Source organism: Pipra filicauda, unplaced genomic scaffold (assembly GCF_003945595.2).
Source record: "Pipra filicauda isolate LSUMZ 115617 unplaced genomic scaffold, ASM394559v2 scaffold388_size762695_pilon, whole genome shotgun sequence".
Lineage (NCBI taxonomy): Eukaryota > Metazoa > Chordata > Aves > Passeriformes > Pipridae > Pipra > Pipra filicauda.
In genome coordinates, this window is record NW_024104518.1 from 126,833 (window position 1) to 141,070 (window position 14,238).

The following is a 14,238-nucleotide window of genomic DNA, read 5'->3' on the forward strand; positions in this document are numbered from 1 at the left end:
CCCCAATACCCCTCAGAGCCCAGAGCTGCCCTTTGGCCCCCGGGGTGCAGGTGGGCCCCCCATTATTTCAGCAGCTGTGAGGGGGGGTCCCTGTCCCCGCGGGGGAGGGGGGTGACCCCCCCGTCCATCCATCAGCCCGTCCTGCACCCCCTGCCCGGGCCGTGCCCCTCTTTGGCCACCTCACCCCCCATACACCACCTTGACCCCCCCGACACCACCCTGTTCCCCTTCCCTGGGCCGGGCACACCCCGCATCCCCCTCATCCAGCCCCCTACATCCTCCTCATCCATCCCCCCACATCCATCCCCCTCATCCAGCCCCCTACATCCTCCTCATCCATCCCCCCACATCCATCCCCCTCATCCAGCCCCCTCATCCAGCCCCCTACATCTTCCTCATCCATCCCCCCTCATCCAGCCCCCTCATCCAGCCCCCTACAGTCTCCTCATCCATCCCCCCTCATCCCCTCTCATCCATCCCCCTCATCCCTCCCCCCAAATCCATCCCCCCACATCCCCCTCATCCATTCCCTACATCCCCTCACATCCCCCGTCTGCAATCCCCCTCCCCTCATCCCCGCTCCCTGTCCCTCCCCCCGCAGCCCCTCCCGGGGGCGGGCCCGGGGCGGGCTCAGCGCGGGGGGGTTCGGGGGCGGCCCCGGCCCCGCTCGGCTCCCGCTGCTCTCAATCGGCTTTAGGGCGGCAGCGGCGGCGGCGCCGGCCCGGGGGGGACGCGCGGAGCCGGCCCGAGCCCCCCGCCCGCCGCGATGCCCCCCTGCCCCCCGGGCACGGGGCTGGGGCACAGCTGAGCCCCCCATGGGCTGCCCCCCCCGCGGGCACCATGCGGACCGCGAGCCCCCTGCCCCTCTCGCTGCTGCTCTGGCACCTCCTGGACCTGGCGCTGGGTGAGTGTCACCTCCCCCCCGCGGGGATAACGGGGTGCCCACCCGCGTCCCGGGAGTGGAACGGGGGGGCCGGGAGCTGCACCCCCCGCCCCGGGGCTCGGGGGGAGGGGGACGGGGGTGGGGGAAAGAAACCCCCTTGGACCCCGGCACCCCTTGAGAGGAGCCTGGTTCGGGAGGGGGTGATGGGGCGCTAATGGGGCGCGCGGTCTGGAGCCGTTATTGGGGCATCCGCTGACAGGGCGCTGGTGGGGAGCCGTTAATGGGGCCCCATTGTCGGGGTACTGGGTTTAAACCCGTTAATAGGGCACCGATGTGGGACCCGTTAATGGGACACCCCCGACCCGGGGATTGGGTTTAACCCCACTGATGAGGCACCGGGGGGGGGGGGTTCATTAATGGGGGACCCCCTGAGCGGGTCCAGGTTTTAAACCACGAACAGGGCACTGCTATGGGAGCGTTAACGGGGGGGCCATTGAGGGGAGCCGTTCATAGGGCACCTGCCTTGGACCCGGTAATGGGGTGTGGGGGGACGGGGGGACACGATGGGGGGATGCTCATCCCCCACCCCCATCCAGCAGCAAGGGGGGCACCCACGGCCCCCTTCCCTGCACCCACGGCCCCCTTCCCTGCTGCTCCACCCGGGGGCTCCGGCTGCCGATCCCAGCCCCGTGCTCCCCATCCGGGGGGGGTCTGTGCTCTGGGGACCCCCAGGAGCTGCAGCTTTTTGGAGGCTCGCAGCACCCAGAGCCAGCCCAGCCCTCGGGCACGCGGGGGGTGCCCCAAACCCGCGAGGGTACCCGGCAGGAAGAAGCAGCCCCCCAAATTCCTGCCGGCCGGGGGGTTTTGCGGCTGGCTGAGCTCCCAGATGAACATCTTGACTCCCCACCTCGCTCCACGGAGGTTTTAATAAGACACCCCCACACCCCAACCCCAAAAACGGGGCTCCCGGGAGGGGAAAATGAACAGGGAAGGAAACTTTCCCCTCCTCACCTCCCGGAGGCTGAGGGGGAGTCGTGCCATTTAATTCCTTGTGTATTTGAAGGCGATTTCCCCGCTGTTTCCCCCTCTGCCCCCCCAAATCCCCCGCCGTGGGGTCTCAGGTGGCTGCTCCTCACCGAGCCCAGCGAGCCCCGGCTGCTCCCGGGGAGCCGAGAGGCTTCGCCGAGCGCCGGGAGATGGAGGGACGAGCGGAGCCTGCTCCAGAGCTCCTGCTTTTTTCCCTTTCTAATGTACTTTTTCCTCTCCGGAAAGCGCCGTCAGCTGCTGCAGGGCGCGGGGAGGGGGAGCGGCGGCTCTGCGGGGCCGAGCGGGCACAGCTCCACACAAAGGAGCTGATTCTTCCCCGGCATCGCGAGCGGCTCCAAAATCATCCCTCGGGGCTCCCGGGGCTGAGGTTACCCAGAGCCCGGCTCGGATTTGGCTGGCCCGGGGTCGGGAAGGCGCCGCGCCTTCCCCGCATCCCTTTTTGCCCCCCCCCCCCCCCCCCCCCCCCCGTGGGTTTTCGTGCTGCCAAAGCTGCGGCTGCCGCTCAAATCCCCCTCCCTGCTTTTCTGCGAGCATCCCGCCGGCATCGCCGAACGCACCGGCGGCAACAAAACCCCCTCGGCGCGGGGGGAACTTGTGCCAAATCCAGCCGTGTCCCCCTCCTGTCTCTCCTCTCCACCTCCACCGCGCTTTTAAGGTCACGGATAGATAATTTCCAAGGAACGACGCATCCCCCCGGCTTTTCCTCAGCACAAGCTGCCTGTCACTGGCTCGTGGATCATTTTTCCTCCCTCCCTCCTGTTTTTGTCACTGCAAATTGGGCGACTGCTCTTCTGCTGTCGGTTTGGGAGAGCGGCTGTGGGTCAGTCTGTGTGTGTGATGGGGATTTTTGCGGGAAAAAAGAGATAAAAGTTGTTTTGTGGTGGGTCTGGAGGAGTCTGGGGATCCGGGGGGTCTGTGGGTTCCAAAGTGATGTGGGAGGAGGTGTCAGGAAGCGCTTGGGTTTGGACACCCACGAGCCGGGTTTGGGCTCTTAAAACCACACTGGAACTTTGCTGCTTCCCTGGATCCCGAGGATCGGCTCCGTTAAGTGTCTCCCACCTCCTTCCCCAGCGGAAAATGTCGCTGCCCATGGCAGGGCTTGGAATGAGATGATCTTTAAGGTCCCTTCCACCCAAACCGTTCTGGGATTCTGTGATTCTATCCCTCAGCAGAGATGCTCTTCCCAAAAACCCCGGTTTGAGCTCTGTTTTTCCATGGAACACCTAAAAATTCAGGCTTTGGGGGTGGGTTCCCCCATCCCGAGCCCTCCCCGCGCTCTGGGCAGCAGGAGCTGCGGAGGCTGCTCCCGAAATTCGGTGTGCAGATGGCTTTGCCGTGGCTGACGGAATCCTTGGCTGGGGTTGCCGGCGCTGTGGTGGTGGGGGAGGACGTGCCCGCAGAGGTCCTTCCCCTCCCCATCCCGGCGCTTTCCTAATCAGGGATCCAACAGGATCCAGACGCGTCACCTGGGAAGATTCAGGGGGGCAGATGCCCAACACGCCAGTCCCACTGTTCATCCCTACAAGTGCATTTGCACGTCTCCAAAGCCCTTTTTTGGGGGAATTTTGCCCGGTTCTGTCGTCATCTGATTTCTGACCCGGCGCTGGTGGGCAGCTGCCCTCCCCATGCTGCATCCAGGAGGATCACCAGGATCCCAGTGCCGGCGGGAAGGAGAGCACCAGGAATCCACTGGAAGCACTTCCCATCCAGCAGAGCATCTCTGCCTCCGTGGGAAGCCTTTTGGGGTTTCCAGCCGTGGTTTCCATCCATCACCTTGTAATGAAAAGCCCTTTTATTAACCCGAGCGCAGCAGCGGGTGGATCCTTCCCGACGTGTTATCCGTCCCTCTGGGGAGCATCACTCCTTGTAATCCAGCTTTCCTCCTTTATAACAAGCTCAGTCTCTCCCCTTGGCCAAAAGAAAAGCTGCTGAGGACAAGGCTAAGTGGGTTAAGGAGCCGTCAGGATGAACAAACGAGGACGTGCGGAGGAGGAGGCGAGCGGCTGGACCGAGGGAGGACGATGGAGCCGCAGCCCCGGGGTCCCTGCCGGGTTTGGAAAAGCCCCATCTGGATTCCTGGCATGGCTGGAATCAGGGCTGGCTCATTAGGCAGCGCTCAGCTCGTCCCCTGAAATACGGCCCCCATCAACTGCTCCCCCATCAGCTGCTCGTCGGGGGTTGTTTTACGAGCTGTAAAACCTGAGCTGTGTTTGCAAACACGGGAGGGAGGGAAGACCGGCGAGGTTCGAGCTCAGCGAGGTGTTTCTCTGCTCTTTATCCGAGTGAGTGGTTTTAGCTTCTGTTCCCCATCCCCCAGCACCTCCTCCCATGGGGAAAAAAGGGGAAAATTCCAGTGTAGCTCCTTGTCTGGAGCTGTTTCTGGAGTTTCTGGGCTTTGAAGGGACCTGGCCTCAGAGATATCCCTGAGCTGCTTCTCCAAGCTAAAAAAAAAAACAAAACAGCCTGGAAAAAGCACTTTACACTTACGATTTTTATCAGCAAACTGAATTTCTCTCCCCTCTCCATTCCCAGGAACCCCCCTGAGGCTTTTCCTCACAAGGATTTTCCCAGTTTACAGTACGCCCTGGGATGGCTCCTCTTTGCAACCTGGAAAAGCTCATTTTTCACCTTTTTTTTGAGGCAAATGTGGCTTTTACCAGGGAGATGGAACCACCTGCTTGTGTCTCTTCTTTAAAGCCAAGAGGGGTTTGGTGGGAGTCGTTTTGTGGGGGATGAGAGCAAAGGAGGAGCAGCCTCTGTGCCACGTGGGACCTTTAATTCACCTGCACAACACTGATCCAGAAATCCATCCCAAACTCCCACCATCCTTCCCCACTGATGCTGTTCCCCATCAAATCTCGCTTTCAGCTTAAGGTCACCTTTCTTTTTGAGCCTTTCCCACCATTTCCATGGAAGGTGTGTTTCCATGAGGCCCCTGTGCTGCTCTCCAGGTAAATCCGGGCCAGGCAGCCCCTTCCAGAGCTGCTCCTTGCTGTGCTAATTGCCCTGCCCCAATTAGCCCAATTTTCCTCTTCCCACCAGCTGCGTTTTGGAGCCGTTCAGAGCTGCCAGTTTGAATCCAGAGCTCTGTGAAAAGCTTTAACACCAGCGAGGATTTTCCCCCTCCTCGTGCCTTTCCAGGCTAATAAGCATCTTTGGGATATGGAGATATTCTGGATTTCGTTCCTCCCTGGAAAACCTCGTGTGTTAAACTGTGGCTGGGTCTTCAGTGTTTCCAAAGCTCCCCCAGGTTTGGGGATATTTACCCCCCAAGTTCCCAAACCAGGGCCAGGGATGCTGTAGGGTTTGGATTGGGGATGTTGGTCCCTGTGGTGTGGGATGAGGGGTCATGGTTCAGATCCTGGATGTGCTCCTGGGAGCCCTGCTCTGTGTGCTCTGTGCTGGATCATGGAATGGTTTGGGTTGGAAGGGACCTCAAAGCCCATCTCATTCCACCTCCTGCCATGGGCAGGGACACCTCCCAGTATCCCAGATTGCTCCGAGCCCCGTCCAACCTGGCCTTGGACACTTCCAGGGATGGGGCAGCCACAGCTTCTCTGGGCAACCTGTGCCAGGGCCTGCCCACCCTCCAGGGAAAGATTTCCCCCCAGTAACCAACCTAAATTTCCCTTCTGTCAGTTTGAAGCCATTCCCCCTTGTCCTGGCACTCCAGGCCCTTGTAAAAAGTCTCTCTCCACCTTTCTTGTCACCTCCCTTCAGGTCCTGGGAGGCCACAATCAGGTCTCCCTGGACCCTTCTCTTCTCCAGGCTGAACAATCCCAGCTCTCCCAGCCTTTCCCCATCTCAGAGCTGCTCCATCCCTCTGATCCTCTTGGTGCCTCCTCTGGACTGGCTCCAGCAGCTCCACGTCCTCCCTGTGCTGTTCCCAGGGCTGGAGCAGCTCTGCAGGGGGGTCCCACCCGAGGGGGCAGAGGGGCAGAATCCCCCCCTGCCCTCTGCCCACGCTGGGGATCAGCCCTGGGCACAGAAGGGGCTCCTGGGCTGCCCGAGCACAGGGACAGGGAATGTCCCTGTCCAGCTTCTCCCTCTCCAGCACCCCCAGGTCCTTCTCCCGGGGCTGCTCCTGGTGTTCACCCCTGGTTGGATCCTGGGGATCCCTGACCCAGGAGCGGCACCTTGAGCTTGGTCTTGTTAAACCTCCTGAGGTTCCCAGGGGCTGTTCCTCAAGCCTCTCCAGTCCAGGCTTCCCTGGTGCCTCCGAGCACTTCCAGGCAGGGTCTGCCCTGGCACTGCACCCAGGCTCGGGCACCAGGGCAGGGAATGCTGCTGCCTCCAGGACACGACATTAACCAGGTTCCCACCAGCCCCCCCTTCCCATGGGGATGTTCCAGGGCTTCACGTGCCCCACAGGGCTGTTTTTTTCTGGTTGTCGTTGCAGAAATGGTCTTTTCTCTCAGAAAATCCTCGGCTGGGAATGTCTGACCGGCTCTCCCCGTGTGCTTTGGGATCTGCCGATGGAAAGCTCTCTGTGCTCTCGGGATAAGAACATGTTTTATTGAATCCAGACATGCTAATGGCTTGGGAATTAGGCTGAGATGGAGCCAAGGATCTTGCAAAGGCTCCGCAGCACTTGCAGAGGTGAGGGTGGAGCTGAAACGTCCCTCTGGATGGCCAGGACCCGCCTGGGACCAGGAACAGGGGGATGAAACATCACCCCCTTGAGACCCACGGGGGACGGGATTTCCTCCAGGCTTTGGGTTCTTCCCCATCTTTTAAGAGCAAACCTTGATTTCAGTGGTGCCAAGTCACCAGCAAAGAGGGAAAGCACGGGAAGGAGCCCCCAAATCCTCGGGTTTGGGAGGCAGGAGGTACCGTGTTGCCTCGCAAACTTCCCGGCTGGTAAATCCAGAGCCGGGAGGATGCAGCTGATGTGGCTGGTTTTGTTCCCGTGCCAAGCTGCTCTCTTTGCCCTTTTGTTTGCTTTCTGCGAGGCACTCGCAGTTCTGATGGGCCTGTTTTTAACTAATGACTGGCGCTCACATTATCTCTCCCGGCATTATCTCCTTCCCACTTTTCCCCTCTTTTTCCTAAAATAAACCGTCAATCACGGGCTTGTTTTCAACGCTTTGGGGACTGGATTCACCGTGAATGCCAAGGGCGGGCGGATTCCAAAGCGCGGGGATAATAACCCACCGCTGTGCTTCCCTGGAGCAGTCATTAGTGCTTCAAAGGACGGTCTGGGGGTCTGCAAAGCGTTTGGAGCAGGGAAGGTGCTTGTGCTGCTCGTTTGCCCTCTCAGCTGGCTGAGAAACAGGATTCACCTCCCAGGAGGTTTGGGAAACCTCCGGAAAACCCACATGTCCCAGTGGAAGGAGATGGAACTGGGTCTGTGAGGTGAAAATGTGGCACCACCGACCCCCGGCCTCCAGGCCACACGTGTGGTCTCTCCTGGTTCTCCATCCACAAAAACCTCCTTGGCTGGAAGCTGGGACGTCTTGGAGGTGCTGCAGGAGCAGGGAAGGCAGAGATTTTGTTTAGCTCTAAATGATTTTCCTTTTATATAATTCCTTCAACAATACACTTGGGAAGGGAAGGGGATTAAAGGCCCCGCTCCACCTCCCTGTGCCTGGAGATAAACCCTGGGGCCGTATCCTATCGGAGCAGGACAGGAAAATGGGAGCTGGAGAAGCCTCTCTTGGGATGCATCTCATGTATTTAGACCCCTTTGTTTCTTTTCCAAGGGGTCTGCGAGGGCAGGGATGGGCTGGAGCCACGTGGAGGGGGTTTGGTTCTCCCCAAAGGGGTGATTTGGGGTGATGGGGGTGTTTGGATCTGCTCCTGGGTGGACTCCCATCCATGGAAATACTTTTTTTGGGACGGGTTTCACGGATAACCCTGGATTTCCTGGTAGGAATGTTGCCTTCCATGGTGCTGTGTTGGGGTGGGCACCCAGCTGGTCCCCAGGGTGGGGTTTGTTCTTGGTGCTGGGAAGGTGAAAAGAGGGAGCTGATGAGAAGGACAGTTTGAGCTGGTGACTGTCACTGTCATGGGTGCCAAGAGGTGGCTTTGGGAGCCACTGGATCCTCACAGGGGGCTGAGCTGGACCAGGACAGCAGGAGGAGGAAGGAAAAGGCTCCAACTCAACAGATCCCACCAAACCCATCAGGATCCCCCAGTCCTGAGGTGGGGGGAGGGGGGTGAGCTGAGATCCCTGTGCCTGGGGGGTGTCTGGGAGAGATGAGCACCTTCTTCATCCCAGCTTGGCTGGTGGCTGCATCTGCCACCAAAAACCCATCATGTTTGCTTGCAAATGCTCTGGAAGTGGATTCTGATGGCCGAGGGATTTAGATTTCCAGCCCAGCTTTGCACCTCTGGAGAGCGTGTTCCAAAGCCTGGCCCGAAGGCGTGCTTAGGAAGATTTCCAGCTTGAATTCCCCTAATCCCTCCATCCAGCACCTTGCTTCTGATTTTTAAGCCCAGAAAACCCCATTCACTGCAGTGAGAAGAGGGGAACCACAGGCACAGGCTTTGCCATCCCATCCCATCCCATCCCATTCCCTGTTTGCAGCATCCCAAGAGCCCGTGGTTGAACTTGGCTGATTTTCTTGCTCTTCTCCTGAAAATAAAACCCAGCAAGTTGGGTTGCAGAAGGATGTGGTGACTCAGAGCAGGGTGGGAGGATTTGGGCAACTTCATCTTGCCCAGCATCCCAAAATATGTACAAGGAGCTGCTGGGGAGCAGGATTGTCCATGCAGGATTTTCCATGTGGGATAACGGATGACCTGCTGATGGATAAGCACCGTGCAACGGGGAGATACTGCTCCAGGAAGGATTCAAAAGGTGTGGCACCACGAGAAACAAGACTGGTCTGGCTTCCAGACGGACCATCATGCTTGGAAAGACCCTCCAGCGCTTCATCTCCACTCGCTCGGAGCTTCTTCCCCTCGGAAGTTGCTAATGAGACGTTTTCCATGAGCGCCGGCTCCGGTGGCTCGTTTGGGGCTGTGTTTGTGTCCTGTCGCATTATTCTTTGTTCCCCGAGGAAGCCCTTTGTGAGCAGTCGAGGGAGTCTCGTGGAATGGTCGGGATTCCTCCCGGCGGAGGGAATTCAGGAATTCACGCCTGTAATTACGGGAGCCGAGCGCGGCTCGAGGAAGCGCGGGTGGACCCGCTTCCCGAATTAAACCCTTCTGTTCCTGGAAACGCGGCTTCTTTTATTTTTGTAGAGCGAGAAAATATATCTGGGCGGCTTCGCGGTGGGAAACGATTGGGAGAGGGCCGGATTTGGGCCCTGGGACGTTCGGGACGCTCCGGTTTGTTTGCACGGCCCACCCTCCTCTGTTTCCTGAGCTGCTCCGAGCTTCCCGCCGGGAGACAACAACCCGAGCCTTTCAAATGGAAAGGGCTTATTTAAACAATGTTATCTCTCTGGCGGAGGGAGAGAGCGCGTATTGAAGGGTTATATTTAGTGCCGGGTGTAGGACAAAGCAGATGCTGAGAGATTCTTTAACGCTGGGAATGTTAATCACTGCAGCCACATCGCCTCGGAGATGTGTGAGTGTATATATTATATATCTATATATATCTCTGTATATCTGTATTTATATAGACTCAACGTGCACGTGCTCGGACAGCCGCGTGCTCGCCGAGGATGAGGATGGGAGCTGACCGGCCCTCCCTCATTTGCTTTTTGACCTTTTTCCCCCCTGGAAAGCCCATCCTGACGGGACAAAGCCCCGCGGTTCTCCAGGGTGAGACACAGAGGGAGGGATGTGCCGCGCTGAGCCCCCCCCGCCGCCCGTCAGCCCCCCGAAACGGGGTGGGGGTGGGAAGGGAGAGCACTGCCGGCCTCGCAAATGAGCTGTTTAACAACCTCGGCAGTGCTCTCCCCCCCGGCGAGCGGCGAGGAAAACCTACCGCATTTGCCAGCCTCTCTTCCCCGCCCTCGTGGGAGCACTGAATTAAAGGAAATATTTTATGATCCTATGCTTCGTTATGTTTTATTAAAAGCAGAGCATCGGCCTCCCCTGCCACACTCGGCAGATCAGAGGCTCTGCTGGTTTCTTTCCCCTCCCTTCCGAGCTCTGCTCTTATTCCCGCAGCATCCGACTCCTCGGCTCGGCTGGAGGGTCAGTCCAGGGGCTCCTGGTGCAGGAGGAAAACAGGCAGTGGGGTGAAAAATGTGGGTATTTGGTTTATCTACGGCTGTTCTGTATCCAGACCGGCCTGGGGATGGGAAGTCATGCGGCAGGAATAGCTGATGGAGGCAGGAATAGGGATGGACGCGGGAAAGGGAAGTCCTGGAAGGTGATGCCCCATGGAGATGTTGGAGTCGTGGAGGGAGCCTTGGAAAGGTGCTCAGAAAAGTCTTCCCACTGTTTTCCAGCTTTGCTCCATCTCTGGGCAATCCAGCCCGGGGTGGGAGAACCTCTGGGATGTCGTTTTGAGGGAAAAGACCCCCCCAACCCCCAACATCCCAACTTATCCCATTGGCAGGGAAAGCAACGGGCAGGGCTGGGCCTGGGCTCCTCCAGCCTTGGAGAGCAGCAAAAAGCCACCCAGGGATAACTGGGCAGGGCTGGGAGCAGCTGGGAAAGGTGTTAATTAGCAGCTATTCCTCAACGTGGGGATTAAGGGAACAGCCACGTGCATCCTCCCCACGGGAGTGGAGTGGGATCGGGAAATCAGGGCTACGGATCGGGGCTGGGAGAGGGAGATATGTTCCAATCTTATTAGTGGAGCAGCACTGCTGGGAGAGCAGAGGGATTATCAATCACAGAGTGTGAACTGGGGGGAAGAGGGGAGATTCCAATTAGCAATCCTGCTTTGTCCAGGGAGGAGGGAAGGTGGAGGCTGAGTCAGGAGCAGCTCCTGAGGGATGGGGTGCAGAGGCTGGGCCAGGAGATGGGAGAGTTTGGGATGCAGGAGATGGGAGAGTTTGGGATGCAGGAGATGGGAGAGTTTGGGATGCAGGAGATGGGAGAGTTTGGGATGCAGGAGATGGGAGAGTTTGGGATGCAGGAGATGGGAGAGCTTGGGATGCAGGAGATGGGAGAGCTTGGGATGCAGGAGATGGGAGAGTTTGGGATGCAGGAGATGGGAGAGTTTGGGATGCAGCCATTCCCCCCCCCTTGGCCAGACCAGTGCCTAGGAGAGGCTGGGCCAGTGCTGGAGCCCAGAGCTGGGACTCCCAGTGGGATGTGTCTGTTGGAATGGAGGCTGTGCAGGTGTCTGTCCCATCAACCCACCTGTCTGTCTGTCCCTCCATCCCTTCCTTCATTCCTCCATCCTTTCCTCCACTCGGGCCTCAGTTTCTCCTCCATCCCTTTCTCCCTCCTCTCATCCCTCCCTTCCTCCCCCCCTCCCTCCCCCATCCTTCTGTTGCTCTCTCCCTCATCCCTCCCTCTATCCCTTCCTCCATCCCTCCCTTCATCCTTCCATCCCTCCCATCCCTCCACCCCTTCCCTTCATTCCTCCCTCCTTCCCCCCACCCATCCTTGTGTTGCTCCATCACTCTCCCCGTCCCTCCTTCTATCCCTTCCTCCATCCCTCCCTTCATTCACCTTTCCATCTCTTCCTTCATCCCTCCCTTCCTTCACCCCTCCATCCCTCCATTCATCCTTCCTTCCTTCAACCCTCCATCCCATCCTTCCTCCTCCCATCCCATCCTTCATCCCTCCATCTCTCCCTCCACCCATCCTTCTGTTGCTCCCTCCCTTCCTTCATCCCTCCCTCCCTTCCTCACCCTTTCCTTCCTCCGTCCCTCCCTCCCTCCCCTACCCCCACATAAACCCAGTAGGAGACTCCAGCTGCCCCTGGAATGCCCCTCCTGGGAGCACAGAGGATTCTGCAGGGAATGAGGAAAGGAGCAGGGGGGCTTTGCCTGCTGTGATGGGACTGCTCTGACTTTCCCAGGCTCCCCTGAGGCCATTTTTGGGGTAAAAAGCTGCACATCCCACTCGAAACTGCGAAAACAAAGTGGATTTTGTAGCCCTTGGGAGTTCTGTCCAGCACCAGGTTTTATTTCCCCCCTTCCTCTGCCCGAGGTTGTGCCTTTGGAGAAGCAGCTCAGAAGGAAAATGGGAAAAAATCCCCCAAATATTACTGATAATGATTCCTCTGCAGTTCCCGGGGTGGGAATCGATGGGGTGGGCAGGGATCCCTCTCAGCTGGAAGGGGGGATCGATGGCTGCCTCGTTTGTCGCCAATCAAAAATATGGGCTAATTGGATTTCCTGCAAATAGAGAGAGAAATCAGCAAATCCATCAGCTGGGTCACGGGCACAGCTTCTCCGGGGCCACCCGGGCACGGCCAAGCCTTGGGTGTCCCACAGGACTCCACCCCCTGGGAAACACAACGGTGGCATCTAAACCCAAATCCTCCCAAATTCCCTGAAATTCATTGGTTTTCCCCCTGCTGCCCCTTCCAGGCCTGTGTGTCTCCCAAGGAATGTGGAAGAAGAGGAGGTCTGGGGAGGACTGTGGGGGTTCAGGTGGGAACATTCATCCCTGGGGTCAGTTTTGGAGGAGCAGCTCCTCCAACAACCCCTGACTGTAGATGGGCTCTGAAAGGTTTTGCTCCTTGCAAGTGGGGAAACAGGCACAGAGCTCCAAAGGACATGGAACCATGGAATGGTTGGGACTGGAAGGAACCTCAAAGCCCATCCCATCCCACCCCCTGCCGTGGGCAGGGACACCTTCCAGGGACACCAGCCCAGGCTGCTCCAAGCCCCATCCAGCCTGGCCTTGGACACTTCCCGGGCTGGGGAGCAGTTCCCTGCTGCCTTCAGCTCTGCTAATTCCTCCTGGCTGGAGTCAGGCTCCAGCCCAGATTAACTCCATGAGCTCTGGCTTCAAATAATTGGCTGCTGGTGTCATAGTCCTCATCCCGACGGAGGGAAAACAGCGGCAGAACCATCGGCTGCTTCCAGCAGGTCCCTCCTAAATTCACCCAAGAAGTGGTTTAAGCTCTGCCAGGGGTTTGGAATCTTTTTTTCCCGAGTTTCCACACCCATATCTAATCCATCAGCATTGCTTTAGGGCTCTAACAAGCCATGCCGGGGACAATAATTTGCTTTTTTACTCCCAAATGGCACATCCGGGCTGGTTTTTGCTCAGCTTTGCTTTTGGCTCTGCCTGGAGACAAGATCTCTAATCCCAGGTGAGGTTTTCCATAATCCCCTGTGCTCAGGGGCAGCATCCAGATGTTGCATCTCCCTGATGTCAACACAGGGCGGATCCGTGCCAGGAGGATCCATCTCCTCCGTGTCAGGGTGGGAAGCTGAGCCTGCTGATGGAAAGGGGGGTCTGGGAATTTGCTGGTGTGGGGAAGAAACCCATTTCCAATCCTTTTCAGCCCAGGATTATGATCCAGCCTCTCTTTCTCCTGCCACGCTAAATCTGGATTAACCCCCCATGTGCCTGGAGGGGCTCAGCAGATCCCCCCTGTTCCCCATCCCTCCCGGGATGCTGCTGGATTAAAACAGGGAAAAAGCAGAGGAGGGGGAATTGTAGCTTTCCCCCAGCCTGGAGAGGCTGCTGAGCTTGTAGGACACCTGGATATCCCAGCTCAGAGCACTATCCCATGTTGTGTCCAGGTGTGGAGGAGGCACCAGGCTCTGTCAGAGGGATTTTGGGGAATGCTGCCCTGCTCCGGAGGCCAGAATTGGATTGGGCAGCTGGGGATCACTCCTGCTCTGCAAGAGTGGGATTGTAAGAAAATTCCTGCTGTGGTGAGCTTGGGATCTGTTGGAGAAAGACGAGAATCCATGGAAATAGCTATGTGCCATGGCTGTGCTTGGAGAGTGACCCATGGTCGGAGAGCGGGTAAAGCAACAATGGGATAAAAGAAGAGGAAATTGGGATTTTTGGAACAGTTCTCAAGGTTAATTGGGATCTGCAAGGAGGTAGAAAAAGGAGAAGGGAATTCTCACTGGGGAATTCTCAGCAGGGGTGGCACATGGGAGGGATTCAACGCTCCGCAGTTGAGGCTGAGGAGTGGCAGCATTTTTGGGTGGAAAACTGTAAGGAAAATCCAACTGATGTGGAAGAAACCCCCAGGAGAGTGAGAAATCCTACAGGAACCGGGTCTGCTTAGCTGGAAAGTTTGGGATGAGAGGAGAGGGATGTGCTGGCAGAGCTGGTGCACGGGGGGAGTGGGGGGTGGCACCTCCCACCTTTTGTGCCTCACTTGGCCAAACCCCCTTGGCTTTAGGTCATGGAATGGGAACAAAATTGGGGCACAACTGGTTGGGAGGGCTCTGCTCTAAATGGCTGCTGGGGGAGGTTCCCATTGGCAGCTTGTGCCGCAGGCAATCAGCCCTCATTTGCATATATGCAGAGATGCA

The 14,238-nt window shown here is 58.0% G+C and overlaps 1 protein-coding gene across 2 annotated transcripts in view; it reads left to right on the plus strand.

Moving 5' to 3' along the window:
* The first annotated feature begins 659 nt into the window (after positions 1-659).
* The window catches only part of IGSF21 (immunoglobin superfamily member 21), a 41,073-nt gene continuing 27,494 nt past the window's right edge, over positions 660-14,238 (plus strand). The window contains exon 1 of one of the 2 annotated variants that reach the window (XM_039384967.1): positions 660-904. In XM_039384967.1, coding sequence (XP_039240901.1) covers positions 841-904 — 64 coding nt within the window. In that variant the 5' untranslated portion in view covers positions 660-840. The remainder of the gene's footprint in view (positions 905-14,238) is intronic. The other variant, XM_027720590.2, reaches the window with a different exon arrangement.